The sequence below is a fragment of the Papaver somniferum genome, chromosome 5, assembly GCF_003573695.1.
Source record: "Papaver somniferum cultivar HN1 chromosome 5, ASM357369v1, whole genome shotgun sequence".
NCBI classification, from domain to species: Eukaryota; Viridiplantae; Streptophyta; class Magnoliopsida; order Ranunculales; family Papaveraceae; genus Papaver; species Papaver somniferum.
In genome coordinates, this window is record NC_039362.1 from 118115084 (window position 1) to 118130042 (window position 14959).

At 36.9% G+C, this 14959-nt stretch overlaps 2 protein-coding genes across 2 annotated transcripts; one reads left to right on the top strand and one right to left on the bottom strand.

Annotated features, from left to right (window-relative positions):
* Positions 1 to 594: 594 nt before the first annotated feature.
* Positions 595 to 2076, top strand: LOC113279512. The gene is made up of 2 exons (XM_026528208.1): positions 595 to 918; positions 970 to 2076. The coding sequence occupies exons 1-2, from the start codon at positions 595 to 597 to the stop codon at positions 2074 to 2076; spliced, it is 1431 nt and encodes a 476-aa protein (XP_026383993.1).
* Positions 2077 to 14300: 12224 nt separating this feature from the next.
* Positions 14301 to 14684, bottom strand: LOC113279514. The gene has a single exon (XM_026528209.1). It carries the CDS (start codon positions 14682 to 14684, stop codon positions 14301 to 14303), a length of 384 nt encoding a protein of 127 aa, XP_026383994.1.
* Positions 14685 to 14959: the final 275 nt, after the last annotated feature.

Genomic DNA, 14959 nt, shown 5'->3' on the forward strand with positions numbered 1-14959 from the left:
ATTTGTCGTGGTCGGGATCTTCGTGAACTTGCTTGGAGATTAACTCCCGTTGATTATTTTTTTCCAGGTGTTGTTAGGGATCGTGAAGGAGTTTGATTGATTCCAGTTCCGGTGGATATTCCGAGGATATCTAACTGAGGGTGGACATCTACACTTCTTTTATTTTTATTTACGTTATGTAGTTGTGAGGCAGTGGGGATATTTGCTTTGGGTAGACTTCATTATTATTTTCTTTTGTTAGTTCGATGTTAAAGGTGGATTGTATTATTGAAGTCGTGAGCACCATTACTATACATTGTTATTTTTGTTCGAAAATAAAATTCCCTTATGCATATACAATTGTAACGTAACTATGTTTCTAGTTTTCTGTGGTTATGTACCTTGTTGCAGAAAATTAACGACATACTTTTTATTTAATCGTCGGCTGGGGTTATGTGGAAAGTAGGGTTGTTACAGTTGGTATCAGAGCTTAGGTTAGAGTGACTCTAGGACTTTGGAGAGTAAGCCTAGGACGTTTCGTTATGTATATCCATGGTTTGGATATGCTTTATAAATATTAGTATATTTGTATTTTTTTCGAAGATTATCATAGGAATGTCAAGGCGTGGTACTAGCAGACGTAATGGTACTGGAAGAGGTGGTACCGGAAATGGTGGTCCTATCGATGGAGATGAACCACAATTAGGAAATCAGAATGTGAATATGGCGCAGCTGACCCAGTTAATAGCCCAAGCAGTGGCTGCTGCTATGAATCAAAATGTTGGACAGGTCAACAATCATCAGAATCAAGGACCGCCTACTGAAACTGGAGAAGATAGGTATAGAAAAGTTCAGTTTCAGTTCAAGAAGTTGAACCCGAAAGAGTTTTCTGGAAAGTATGATAGCCCAATGATAGCCCATGAATGGAAGGATGAGATGGTCAATATTTTTGGGGCCATAGGACCTTTTTGCACATAAGTCTTTAAACAGATATTAGCTACCTTTCATCTCACTGGAGATGCTCATACTTGGTGGACTTCAGCTTCACGTGGCTTGGATCATTCCACCATGACATGGACAGACTTCATTCGTATGTTTGATGACAAATATTTCCCTCAGAGCATTCGAAATGCTAAGGAGATAAAGTTTCTTACATTTAAGCAGGGTACTTTATCTGTTACAGAGTACGAGATTGAATACTCAAGATTGTCGATGTTTGTACCTCACCTGGTAGATACTGAAGAGAAAAATAGACGTGGGTTTGTTCATGGTCAGAATGTTGTGTATCAGAGGCATATTGTTGGAAATCATATGATTGACACATATGTTAGGGTTGTTGAGTGTGCAAGAGAGCTTGAGCAAGAATTTTTGGCTCATAAGAGGGATGAGGAATACCTGAAGAAGGAGAGTAAGGTTTACCGTGCATCAAAGTATTCGTCGAGTCAACATGGAAGTGGTAAGAACCAGCAGACCCAGAATGTCACTCAACAAGGTGATCATCCAGGGAAGAAAATGAATGTGTATTTGAATCAAGGGTGTCGTGGTCAGAAGAACGGTGGTAATGAATGGGAAGTAGTGTCAGCTAAGGGCGAGGCTCTTGCTGCCAGACCAATTAATTTCTATGGGGTTTGTTATAAATGTCTTGAAAGGGGACATAAGGCATCAGAATGTACCAAAGAGAAGGTTCAAACAACAGACAGACGTGAGCATCCAAACGCTAGAATTGGAAACCATAATGTGCAGCCTCGTGGTCAGGGTCAACTCTTTGTTGTGCAACCTCGTGACACAGAGAATACTATTTTGGGAGGTACTTTCTTTATTTTAGGGGATCATGTTAGTATTTTATTTGATATCAGAGCTACATATTCTTTCATTTCTACTAGGTTAGTTCGAATGATAAACCTTTCCGTGGTAGTATGTGATTTTCCGTTATGTGTTTCCACCCCTACTAGTAGTATGGTAGAGTTGAGTAACAAGGTTGATGCATGTCCTATTTTGATTGGTGATGTTGAGCACTTGGCGGATATTTATGTGCTGGATATGGTTCCTTACGATGTAATATTAGGAATGGACTGGTTATCTTCTAATTTTGTGTAATTGGATTGTGCCGACAAGACAATCAATTTTGCAAAGCCGGTTCAATCTAAGGTAGTGGTGCAGACTACATCACGAAGTATGTTTGTAGAAGCTTTCATTATCCATATTAAGGGTGAAGTAGTAGATAGTGAATCTCTGCAGATTGCGAGTATACCAGTGGTGTCTGATTTTGTAGATTTGTTCCAAGAGGTTCCTGGATTACCTCCAAGTAGGGAAGTAGAGTTCTGTATCGAACTTCAACAAGGTACGACACCAATTGCTCGTGGTCCTTACAAATGGCTCCAAAGGAAATGCAGGAGTTGAAGTCTCAGATTGACCAGCTTTTAAGTCAAGGATTTATTCGACACGGTTCTTCACCATGGGGTGCTCCTGTTTTATTTGTGAAAAAGAAAGATGGTTCTTTACGATTGTTGTTGATTACCGTGAACCGAACAAGGTCACGATAAGAAACAAGTATCCTTTACCTAGGATTAATGATTTATTTGACCAGTTAAAATGAGTTATATGGTTTTCGAAGATCGACTTGCGATCAGGCTATCATCAGCTTCTTGTTAGAGATCAAGATATTTCCAAGACTGCATTTCTAACTCGTTATGGTTCTTATGAGTTCGTGGTGATGCCTTTTGGGCTTACAAATTTACCAGCAGTGTTTATGGACTTGATGAATCGAGTATTTAGAGATTTTCTTGATCGGTTTATTATTGTTTTTATTGATGATATTCTTGTGTACTCTAATACTCGGGAAGAAAACGAGGAACACTTAAGCTTAGTGTTGCAGACTTTGAGAGAGCATCAGTTGTTTGCAAAGTTCTCGAAATGTGAATTTTGCCAACAACCAGTTAAGTTTTTTGGGCATGTGATATCCGAATTCGGAGTTTCTGTAGACCCTTCCAAGATTGAGGGAGTGTTGAGTTGGAAACAACCTACAACGGTTTCGGAGATTCGAAGTTTTCTTGGTTTAGATGGATATTATCGTCGTTTCGTTAAGAATTTTTCTCGAATTTCGGGACCACTTACTAAGCTAACTAAGAAGGGAGTACTGTTTGTTTGGGATTCTAAGTATGAGGACACTTTTTAGAATCTTAAGACTAAGCTTACTTTGGCACCAGTTTTAACCTTACCTTAAGAAGGAAATGAGCTAGTGGTTTACACAGATGCCCCACTTTTAGGATTTGGATATTTTTGATGCATGAAGGTAAGGTTATTACTCCTGCATCTAGGCAATTACGTTTTCATGAGAAGAATTGTCCGACCCATGACTTGGAGTTGGCAGCAATAATTTTTTCTTTGAAGTTGTGGCGTCATTACTTGTATGACGAGAGATTTGAGCTTTTTACTGATCATAAGAGTCTTAAGTATCTGTTTTCTCAGGAGGATTTCAATATGAGACAACGTCGATGGATGGATCTCATAAATGAATACACTTTTGGCTTACAATATCACCCTGGTAAGGCGAATGTTGTAGCTGATGCCTTGAGTCGAAAACCAAGGGGTTTGTTATCGTCCATGATGGTGGAAGAGTGGAAGATGTTGGAGACAGTTGCCGAGTTTGACCTAGACGTGAATTCTATGTTGCAAGCATTTTTGGGTATTCTTGTGGTAGAACCTGCATTTATTAGTCGTATGTGCGAAACTACTTGGAGCTGGAGACTTAAGTGAAGATTTTGATGTAGGGATGGATGGTGGGCTTCGTCTTCTGGGTAAGTTATGTGTACCCATGGACACCCAGTTGAGACATGAGGTGTTAGATGGAGCTCATCGTAGTCACTACACTATCCATCCTGGAGCTACAAAAATGTATAAAGATTTGCGTAGAAAGTTTTGGTGGAAAGGTATGAAGCAAGAGATTGCAAAATACGTTTCTAAATGCCGAACTTTTCAACAAGTTAAGATTGAGCACCAAAATCCAGCTGGAAAATTAGAACCACTCCCAATACCAGAATGGAAGTGGGATAATATTTCCATGGATTTAATAGTTGGACTACTAAGATCAAAGAGAGGACATGACTCTATATGGATGATAGTGGATCAGTTGACTAAGTCGGCACACTTTTTACCAGTGCATACTACTTACAGTGTGGATAGATTATGCAATCTCTATGTAGAGAAGATTGTGGTATTGCATGGGGTGCCAGTCTCAATTGTTTCTGATAGGGGTGCTAAATTCACTTCTAAATTTTGGGGAGGATTTCAACAAGCTATGGGTTCAGAGTTGGATCTTAGTACTTTGTTCCATCCTCAGACTGATGGTCAGATAGAGAGAGTTAATAAAATATTGGAGGATATGCTTCGAGCATGTGTGCTAGATTTCCAAGGAAACTGGGATGAATATTTGCCGTGGGCAGAATTTTCCTACAATAATAGTTATCAGTCAAGCATTGGTATGGCTCCTTTTGAAGCTCTTTATGGAAGACCTTGTCGTTCACCAGTATGTTGGGTAGAAATGGGTGAAAAGAGATTTTTAGGACCCGATTTGGTTCAGCTAACTACAGATAAAATCCTAGTGGTTAAGGATTGTCTGCGTAAGTCCCATAGTAGACAGAAATGTTACGCAGATAGGAAACGACGACCATTACCTCTTGAAGTTGGGGATGAAGTACTACTTAAGGTGTCTCCTATGAAAGGAGTAATGAGGTTTGGGAAGAAGGGTAAATTATCTCATAGGTTCATTGGACCCTTTTCTATAACTAAGAAGATTGGAAATGTGACATACCAGTTAGAGTTACCATCGCAGATGTCTGGGGTGCACAACGTGTTTCATGTTTCTATGCTACGTATACACTTAAGAGATCAGGAGCGAGCTCAAAAATCCGACCTTAGTGAGTTGGTTGTGAAACCGAATGTCACCTATGTAGATAGGGCGATTCGTATTCTGGAACGACAAATAAGACAACTTCAACCTCGGGAAATACCATTTTCCAAGGTGCAATAGAATCCACAAGATGAGAGATAAGCTTCTTGGGAACGTGAAGATGTTATTCGTCGTTCTTATCCGCATCTCTTTAATAACGAGGTAAATCGGATTCCGGGGACGAAATCCTATTCTAGTGGGGTAAATTGTAATACTCAAACATTTTGGTCTAACTACAAATAAATAGTTTTGATGGTAAGGAGGCCCTTAGAGAGTTAAAGGATTTATTTAGTTGTCCCTTAAGTAACTGATTAGGTTTTGACCTTTTCTTTAACTCCCAGATCGTGGGTGAAGGGTTGAAAGCATATAAAATAAATAACTTATAGAAAGGGAACAATGGGAATTAGGCGGCTCTAGTATATAACAGACCTAATAAGGATTTGGAGAATAAAAAATAGAAGAAGGATTCGTTGGTGTCTGGTGGTGGTAAGGGTTTTATATAGATTTTTCTTTTCTAGATTTCTTATTATTATTCCTTTTTCAACTATGTAATTGTGTTGTGATTTCTTTTGTATTTAAGATTGGATACAGTGAAGTGATTGATTTTTGAGAGGATTGGCTACTGTTACTTGGATTGAGGCAAGTTCACTTTATTTCTGCATTAGGAAAAATTTAGGAATTTTAAACTTGACCTTATAATAATCCTTTAGAAAAATAGGTTTGTGATGATTGTACCTTCTATGAGATTGATGTTGTGCTACTCTTAGGATTCATTGTTTTGGCGTATATTTTACATCCTTTCGGTTACCAATTCTTTATAATCCTCACTTGAGTCCGAAATCGAATTTAAACATACAACCTGTTGTGAATTTGCTGGATAAAACTGGATTAATACGGATTAATACGACTCTTTGAACCATTGGCTTGTTGTGCTTTTGCACGTGAGTGTGCAAATGTCGAAATGTGGTCTCGATCGAAGGTGTAGATATTCTTAATATAGTTAGTGCAGTTAACTTCCTGTATGTTAGAGACTCCACATGGCGTATGAATTCTTTGATCTTTTTGTGAAGTTGACTTGCAGTGGGCTTATTTGGATTTTGCAAATGTATATCAAAATTTAAAACAATATAGCAAATGAGTACGGCAGTTGTGGGTCTTTTGTGTTAACAGTATTTTAGAAAAGGCCACATTTACTACTTCCTTGTTATTTGGGAGTAATACAGTAGGAGTATGCTCCCTACAAATATTTTGAAAGAGCAATCAGTTAACTCTTTCGAAGTGGTGTAATGACAGTAGTTCTGAATACCACTTCTAGGGTATGTTTTGTACACCTGGATGGATCTGTTCCTTGCATTAGAAATTGTGAAGAGCGTAGGAAGGTTCTTTTAATATCTTGGTGATGTATTTCAAATTGTGATTGTAGTAGTGGTAAAAACAGGGTCTTTTCAGACTTGTGAAGAAAACAATTTTTCTAGATTTAAATTAAACAGGCAAATAAATAAAATAGTTCAAACCTTTAGAGAAAATACCAAGACTAGGATTCCACCATTAACCAATTAAATAGTAAATTCTAAATAATATTCATGCAATTCTATCTTTAAAAATAATTCTAATATTTGCCTCAAATATATTTTTGAAGTAATAATTGTAATCACAAAGTATAAAACATCAAAAGTTTTTAAAACCCAGCATGCTTCATCAAAATAATTCACAACTATTCAATAAAAACTAATATTTTAAATTCAATTCCATGCAAATAATCAAATAATAATATTGCAAATAAATAAAAAAATTAGAATTATACCAATCAATATGGACCAACGGCTTCCTCCGTCGTCTCGGCTAATGGGTTTAGCTCCTCATCCAAAAGACACACTCACAAGATGAATTCATGGCTAAAATAGGTGTTTTTATTGATGAATATAAGATGAAACAGAAATTTGCAACGCTGTAATGGTGTTACAGCGCCACTGTTACAAAGGGGTATGGTAATTTAAGACTGCTGTAAACGATAACTATCTACTGCTGTGAAACAACAACAGTGGTATGAAAATAAGTCTGCTGAAGAACGACTGACTCTGCGAGTCTGTTCTTCGTGTTCTTCAGAAGCTTTAATGGCAGCAGCAGCAGCAGCGTTGTCTTCTCTATAATTGCTTCTCCTAGGCTCTCATCGACTCTAAACTCTCTCCTAAAGGTTTCTAAACTTTCTTTGATGTAAACCAACACTTATATAGCCTTCAGATTCCCTAGAAACTCGATCAAATTCGAGAATAAATCTCTTATTCTTCACGTGCAGTTTGAACAATAATTCCATCTGTCGATCTTTGTATGCGTCTGTGAGCTATTCTATTGCTCCCAAAATCTTCTCTGACTTGAACTCAACTGTTTTGAAGTATATCCCACGCGAGAATCTCTCCCAAATCTTTCAAACCAATTCAAAACCCTAAACAGGGACCGTGTGCACTGTCTTGACTTTGTGTGGATTTTCTGACTTATCCAGCCCAATTAGATGGGTCTAATCGCTTCTAACAGGTCCCTTATGTCTTGTAGAGTCCGTGGGTACCAAATTTTCCCATTGAATCGCTTGCTAGGTCGCTCAAATCCTTGATCCAAAACTGTTGACGCTGCTGCCTTTTTTCCCGCCAAAATCCAGTTTTGAAACTTTGAAGATGACCTCCCCCTATCCAGTTCCGGTCTCCCTTTAGCAGATGCCTGGAAATGGGTCACCCCTTAGTAATTAGGTTACCCCTTATCCAAAATGAGAGTCCGTATAGTAATTTTCTCCCACGGGCGCAAAAACCATTTTTTAGCCAATTTCGCGGCAAAAGCTTTATTCTTCCAAAAACACCTACAAATACATAAAATAACCGAATAAGTACAATATCGAGTACTAACAATATATACAAATGAGCTATATTAGACACATAAATGCGTCTATCACTTGGATTTTCTGGTTATTTTGTATCTCAGTAATTAGTTTAAATGGTTGATTGTCTAAATTGGTTAAATTCAGGTTAGAGTTGCACTTGTATAGTTACTTATTTAACAAATTCTTAAATTTGTCGTGATCGGGATATATCGTGAACTTGCTTGGAGTTTAACTCCCGTTGATTAAATTTTTTTCAGGTGTTGATAGGGATCGTAAAGGAGTTTGATTATTCCAGTTCCGGTGGATTTTCCGCGGATATCTAACTGAGGGTGGACATGTACACTTCTTTTATTTTTATTTCCGCTATGTAGTTGTGAGGCAGTGGGGATACTTGCTTTGGGTAGACTTCATTTTTTTTTTTGTTAGTTCGACGTTAAAGGTGGATTGTATTATTGAAGTCATGAACACCATTACTAGACATTGTTATTTTTGTTAGGAAATAAAATTCCCTTTTTCATATACAATTGTAACGGAAATATGTTCCTAGTTTTCTATGGTTATGTACCTTGTTGCAGAAAATTAACGACATATTTTCTATTTAATCATCGGCCGGGGTTATGTAAAATTGTTGATGAAGTTCCCTTAAATGTATTTGTTTGTTCTTCAGTCATCAATCTTCTGGGTTATTCAGTGATGTCTGATACTCAATTTCAAATGAAAAATTCGCAAAATTTATGTGTGTCAAACTCAAAATTGAAGAGCTTAAATAAGGTTGAAACTGTCACGACCCTTTAAGCTCTTCAATTTTGAGTTTGACACACATAAATTTTGCGAATTTTTCATTTGAAATTTTGAGAGTGTAAAAAAGAGTTTGTGCTACATTAATTTGTGTTCGTTTTTGTTGTTCATCAAAGTGCTTTTAAATAACATCAAATTATTGTTAAATGCTGGAGACATATGCCCTACATTTAAGGACATCAAATATCTTAAGTACAAAATTGTGGTTTACTACTCAGTGATTTAGAAAATAGGTAATATGATTTGAATCGGTACCAAAATTTGATGGAGTTGGCGATATTAGCTTTTTAGAGACCCAAATACCATCACATCGTCCGCGTACACGATGTGAGAAAAGAAAAAGGGCTCATCTATCGAGTCCATTCCGGTCTCAAATGCTCGAGAAACTACGGGATAGGGTAATCTTTCCTAACAGGCTAACACCCATCTTACCTTCCTTTTTTTTTTTTTTTGCTGAGAAGCAAACTTTTCATTAACTAAGAAGGGACTTACAGGCATACCCAATCTGTTCACTCCTCACTAGATAGTTCAAAAAAGGAGGAAAGGAATCCCAAGATGCTTTAATACATAACTTCCTAGCCCGACATGCAAGCCGGTCCGCAAATTTATTCATAGCACGCCTAATATACACAAGTTTAAAAACACTACTACTAGTAAGGAGACTTCGAAAATCAACCAGAAGATCACTACATCTCCACCCAGCCGAGTGACTGACTCCGTTAACAAAATCCACCATTGGAAGGCAGTCACTAACAAACAAGACTTTGGACAAGTTCAACTCCCAGCAGTAGCTTCAGCACAAACTGCATCTGGAACAAGTCCAAAATCCGAACGAGAAAACTTTATTCTTCCTGCAACATCACATAAGATCATACCAACACCCATGTTAATTTTTTTTTTGAAAGAACCATATAAGTGTTAATCATTCTTTTAGTGTTGAGAATAACTTTATCGAAATTGATAGCAATTTTATGAAAGACAACTTCACATCTCAGTTTCCAGATGCACCACATTACAATTGCACCAATATTAGGCCAGCCCAACGGGAACGGCGACTGTCCTAGCCTAACATCAAACCATCGAAGAAAATAATCATCAGGCCAAGGGAAATCAAGGGAGATTAAATGATGCAAAGACAAAAAAAAACAAATATGAGAAGCCAACGGACATTGAAAAAAGAGATGAAAAACTGTTTCAGAATCATTATTACAAAGGGGGTAGCAAGGATCAATAGTGTTGTTATAGACATTCATAGTAGAGTTGACAGGCAGCATGTGAGCAAAAACCTTCCACATAAAAAACTTGATCTTTGGAAGACAATGAAAGGACCAAACCTTTTTCCAAAAAGCAGACTCTTCAGCATAACAATAATCATTAGTGTAGACTTTATATGCAGACTTTATGGTAAAATTACCATCCCTAATATGCGCCCACATGATTTTATCTTCACAGAGAAGATTCAGATGTATAGAATGAATCTTGACCATATCTTCAGGACAGAACAAGGTATTCAGTAGACCAAGATTCCAGGTATTATGATGAAAATCAATAAGCTCTATAACAAAAGTATAATTATTGAAATTAGGATTAATAGACAAAGGTGGGGCTGTTGAATATGGCAACCAATTGGAAGTCCAGATCCTAGTAGAGTTTCCATCATTTACTATATTTGACTTAAGAAAGCCAAGACTGTTAACTATTCCCTTCCAAATCCAAGAAGAGCTATCAGCAGCTTTATCAATTTCCAGCAAATTTTGGTTGGGAAAATACCTGTCTTTCAAAATACTAGAGACTAAATGATCAGGGAATTGAGTAATTCTCCAAGCAATCTTAGATATAAAGAAACGATTCAAAGCATACGAATTTTGAATACCAAGCCCCCCACAACTCTTAGATTTACCAATATCAAGCCAGGATCGAAAATAAGCCGCTCTACGAGGGTTTTTCTTCGACCACCAAAATGTTCTTTGAATAGAATCAAATTTAGATGTAAGTTTTTTAGGAAAAGAGTAACAGGACATATGATAAATTGCCAGGCTCGACAAAACATGCTTTGTGACAACAGTTCTACCAGCACCATTCAAATTGGTTTTTTCATATTACTTAGTCTAGCATAGAACTTATCAATCAGGAATTGAAAGGATTTCGTTATATCTCTATTAATAAACAGATGGGTTCATAGGTATTTTTCAGTGCTAGACAGAAATTTAATCCCTAAAGATCTAGACAACATTTTTATGTGTTTATGATGCATATTCTCACTTGTGAAAAAACAGCCTTTTCTAAATTAATAGCCTGACCCGAAGCTTTGGCAAACATATTTAAAATCTGCATAAGATTTCTAGCGTAAGCAATAGAAGCCTTAGAGAACATCTTACAGTCGTCTGCAAAGAATAAGTGGGTGATAGTAGGACTATTGTTCCTAATTCTAAAACCCTGGATCAAGTTATCCGATTCAGATTTTAATAACATATGTGAAAGAACTTCCATACAAAGTATAAAAATATATGGAGAGAGACAATCCCTTGCCTAATACCTCTAGAAGGAGAGAAAACTTCTCCCGGCGACCCATTTATAAGAACCGAATATGAGACAGTACTAATGCATTGAAAGATCAGCTGACACAAATCATCCGAAAAACCAAGTTTCTTGAAGACCACTATGATAAAAGACCATTTTAATCTGTCGAAAGCTTTCGACAGATCAAGTTTAATGTCCATATAACCCTTTTTCACCCTCTTTTTCATTTTTTAAAAGAATGCAGAATCTCATGACTAATAATGATATTATCCTGAATTTGTTTGTTAGAAACAAAAGCCGGCTGAAAAGGAGAGATAATCGAATCAAGCAAAGGTTTAAGACGATTTGTTAAAAAATTTGAGATGATTTTGTAAACAGAGTTGGTTAAACTGATAGGTCTAAAGTCATTAGGAGTCGAAGGATTATTCACCTTAGGAATGAAAGCAATAAAGGAATAGTTTAACTGTCGTAATAAAAACTTAGACTTAAAGAAATTCTGTATATGCTCAACCACCTAGACTGAAACAATGTCCCAGTTATCACGGAAAAACCCCGCCAGGAAGCCATCTGGACCAGGAGAGTTCCATGGCTCCATAATCTTGATGGTAGATAAAATTTCCTCCGTGGTAGGAATAGCCACAAGAGACAGGTTAATATCATCAGTGATAATAGGCTGAATATCTTTCAAAACATCTTGAATATCAACAAGATTAGGATTAGAAGAGTGAAACACTTTTTTAAAATAACTTTCGAAAAGAGAAACAACTTGTTCCCTAGACTCCATCTAGTTACCTTGCTCATTTCTAATTGTATGAATGATATTATACATGTTTCTAAGCTTAACCGAATTATGGAAGAACTGAGTATCTTTGTCGTAATGGATAAAATAGTTTATTCTAGCTTTTTTCTTATAGAAAGAGTTTTTCAATTTCATACCAATAGTCGAGCTGCTTAAAAAAATTTAAAATGAAATTACCTAAAGCAGGAGAGTACGGCATGGATTGAAGCTTTTCAATTTTGGTGTTCATTTTATGAATGGTATTTTTAATATGACCAAAGGAGTTGATATTCCAAAGACAAAGATCATGTTTCACATTTCTGAGTTTACCAGCCACAATGAAACTCGGAGAACCCTTAACCCACTTAGACCAGGAATTTGACAGAACATCTTTAAAGTCCGGGCTTAACTGCCAACATTTAAAGAACTTATACGAAATATATAGATTTTTTTCCAGATGAAACAGTTCAGAAGAATAGGACTATGATCCGAATAAACTCTACCTAGATTGGTAACTCTAGATTGAGGCAGGAAAGACACCCACTTATCATTCATAAACCTTCTATCCAACTTTTCAAAAATAGTTCCACTGGATTCCTAAACCTCCTATTGCGCCAGGTAAAAGGGTTACCAAAAGAAAAGACTTCATTCAGATTCAGATTCAGATCAATCATTCTGGCTCTAACAAAATCAGGGACCAGTGAATTTTCAGCAATACCACCTTGTTTTTCTGACTCATGCATAATAAAATTGAATACTCCTAAGAACATCCAGGGCATGTTAGCATCCTCATTAATACTACTCAGAATATTCTATTGGTTTCTCATACCAGTAATATTCAAAGACCCATACACAAAATAAATCAAGCAATTTTTAATACAGGGAGTTATATCACAAGTGATATGTATCATATTGAAAGAAGAACTAATAACTTCAATGCTAGATTTCTCAAAGTAACCGAGGGCAAGACCTCTAGATTTTCCCACAGAAGGTAACGTAGCGGAAGCGTAATAACTTGGATCAAGGATCCAAAAGATAGTGAAAACTAGTGTGAAATCAATAGATTCACAAAATCTATAAGAAAACTAGAGAACAATAACTAAATAAAATATCTTTGATAAATCAAAAAAGATAATAATGTTGAATGTGTAGAAATTCTACAAGACTAGGCCTCTTCTTATATAGGCTTCACTATTTCCTAAACGTCGTAAAACTAGAAAAAGGAAATCATGCTAAACTAGGAAACTATTAAGTTCTAGAACAGTTTTAGAATAGGGAAATCATAAAATTTAGGGAACAATTCTAGAAATAGAATAAGTTTTGACTATCATGTTCAAACGGGGGTGACTTGGTCTAGATGTCCTACATCAGACCCCCCTTCTTGAAAAAAACTCGTCCTCGAGTTCGATGTTGTAAGAGAAACCTCATTGCCTGGAAAATAAGGAAAGATATCCTTAACGTTGAATGTGGACGAGATATTCATATGAGCTGGGAGGTCAACAACGTAAGCATTGTCGCTGATCTTCTTGAGAATGCGAATGGGGCCAACCTTCTTGTACTTCGTCTTGTTGTAGGTTCCAGTAGGAAAACTATCCTTGCTTAAGTACACCATAACTAGATCACGAACTTTATAAGACCGAAAACAACGTCGATGATCAGCATCTAGCTTATACTTGGCATTAGCGGCTTCCAAGTTTTCTTGACCTTATCATGTAGCACTTGTAGGGACTCGATCATGTAATCAGATGCAACATTGGAACTAGGTACTGATGGTAAAGAGACAAGATCCAATATGTGGTTAGAAACCTTAGAATAAACGATTTGAAAAGGTGCATAACCTGTGGATCGATTAGGAACTGAATTGTAGGCAAATTCAGCTTGAGCAAGAGATAAATCCCACTGTCGTGGCTTGTCTCCAGATAAACAACGAATAAGATTCCCTAATGATCGGTTTACTACTTCAGTTTGCCCATCTGTTTGTGGGTGAGCTTTGCTACTAAACTGTAGTTTGGTTTGGAGACGAGTCCAAAGTGTCTTCCAAAACCAACTTAAGAATTTAGTGTCTCGATCAGAAGTAATGGTCTTTGGAATACCATGTAAACGGACTATCTCACGAAAGAAAAGATTTGCCGTAGTCACAGCATCCATAGTCTTCTTGCAAGGAATAAAATGTGCCATTTTTGAGAAGCGATCAACAACCACAAAAACAGAATCATGAGCTCTTTGGGTTCTTGGTAAACCTAGCACAAAATCCATTGATATATCTTCCCAAGGAGCATCTGGAACTTGAAAAGGAATGTATAATCCTGTATTTTGTGCATGACCCTTACTTCGTTGACAAATCATACAACGTCGCACAATATCATGGACATCCTTTTTGAGAGAATTCCAAAAACAACGAGCTTCAACTAAAGATATAGTCTTATTCGCCCGAAATGGCCAGAAAGACCACTACTATGTAACTCCTTAATAAGGTGTTCACGAATGGAACCATCAGGAATGCATAAACGACTACCTTTGAAAAGAAACCCGTTATGTAAAGCAAAATTGCCCGTACCTTGTTGCTTGGAAGAACATTTCTGCCATAGTAATGAAAATTCGGGATCAGTAGGATACAATTCCTTAAGAGAGTCAAAAGCAATCACTTCAGCACGGATGGTAACAATGAGAAACTCGCGAGCACTATGATTATTGAAACGGCTAAGTGCATCAGCAACTTTGTTGTTTAAACCAGACTTGTGCTGAATAGAGAAAGTATATTCTTGTAAGGTAGAAATCCAACTAGCATGCATTCTGTTGGATGGTGATTGATTCTGAATATACTTGAGGGCTTGGTGATCAGTATACAATACAAAATCCTTGTGTATTAAACAATGTCTCCATTTCTGTAGTGCACGAATCACCGCGTAGAATTATAACTCATAAGTAGACCACTTTTGACGAGCTTCTGTAAGTTTTTCACTAAGAAATTCAATAGGTTTACCTTCTTGTGACAAAACAATACCAACTCCTAATATAAAAGCATCGGAATGTACTTCAAAAAGCTTGTTGAAATCAGGTAGTGCAA

Bases quoted from the DNA above. Each gene is read 5' to 3' on its own strand.
- LOC113279512 (XM_026528208.1), top strand. From the start codon at position 595: ATGTCAAGGCGTGGTACTAGCAGACGTAATGGTACTGGAAGAGGTGGT. The intron at 919-969 runs GTCAATATTTTT...GTCTTTAAACAG, and splicing joins ATGAATGGAAGGATGAGATG to ATATTAGCTACCTTTCATCT.
- LOC113279514 (XM_026528209.1), bottom strand. From the start codon at position 14,684: ATGCATGCTAGTTGGATTTCTACCTTACAAGAATATACTTTCTCTATT.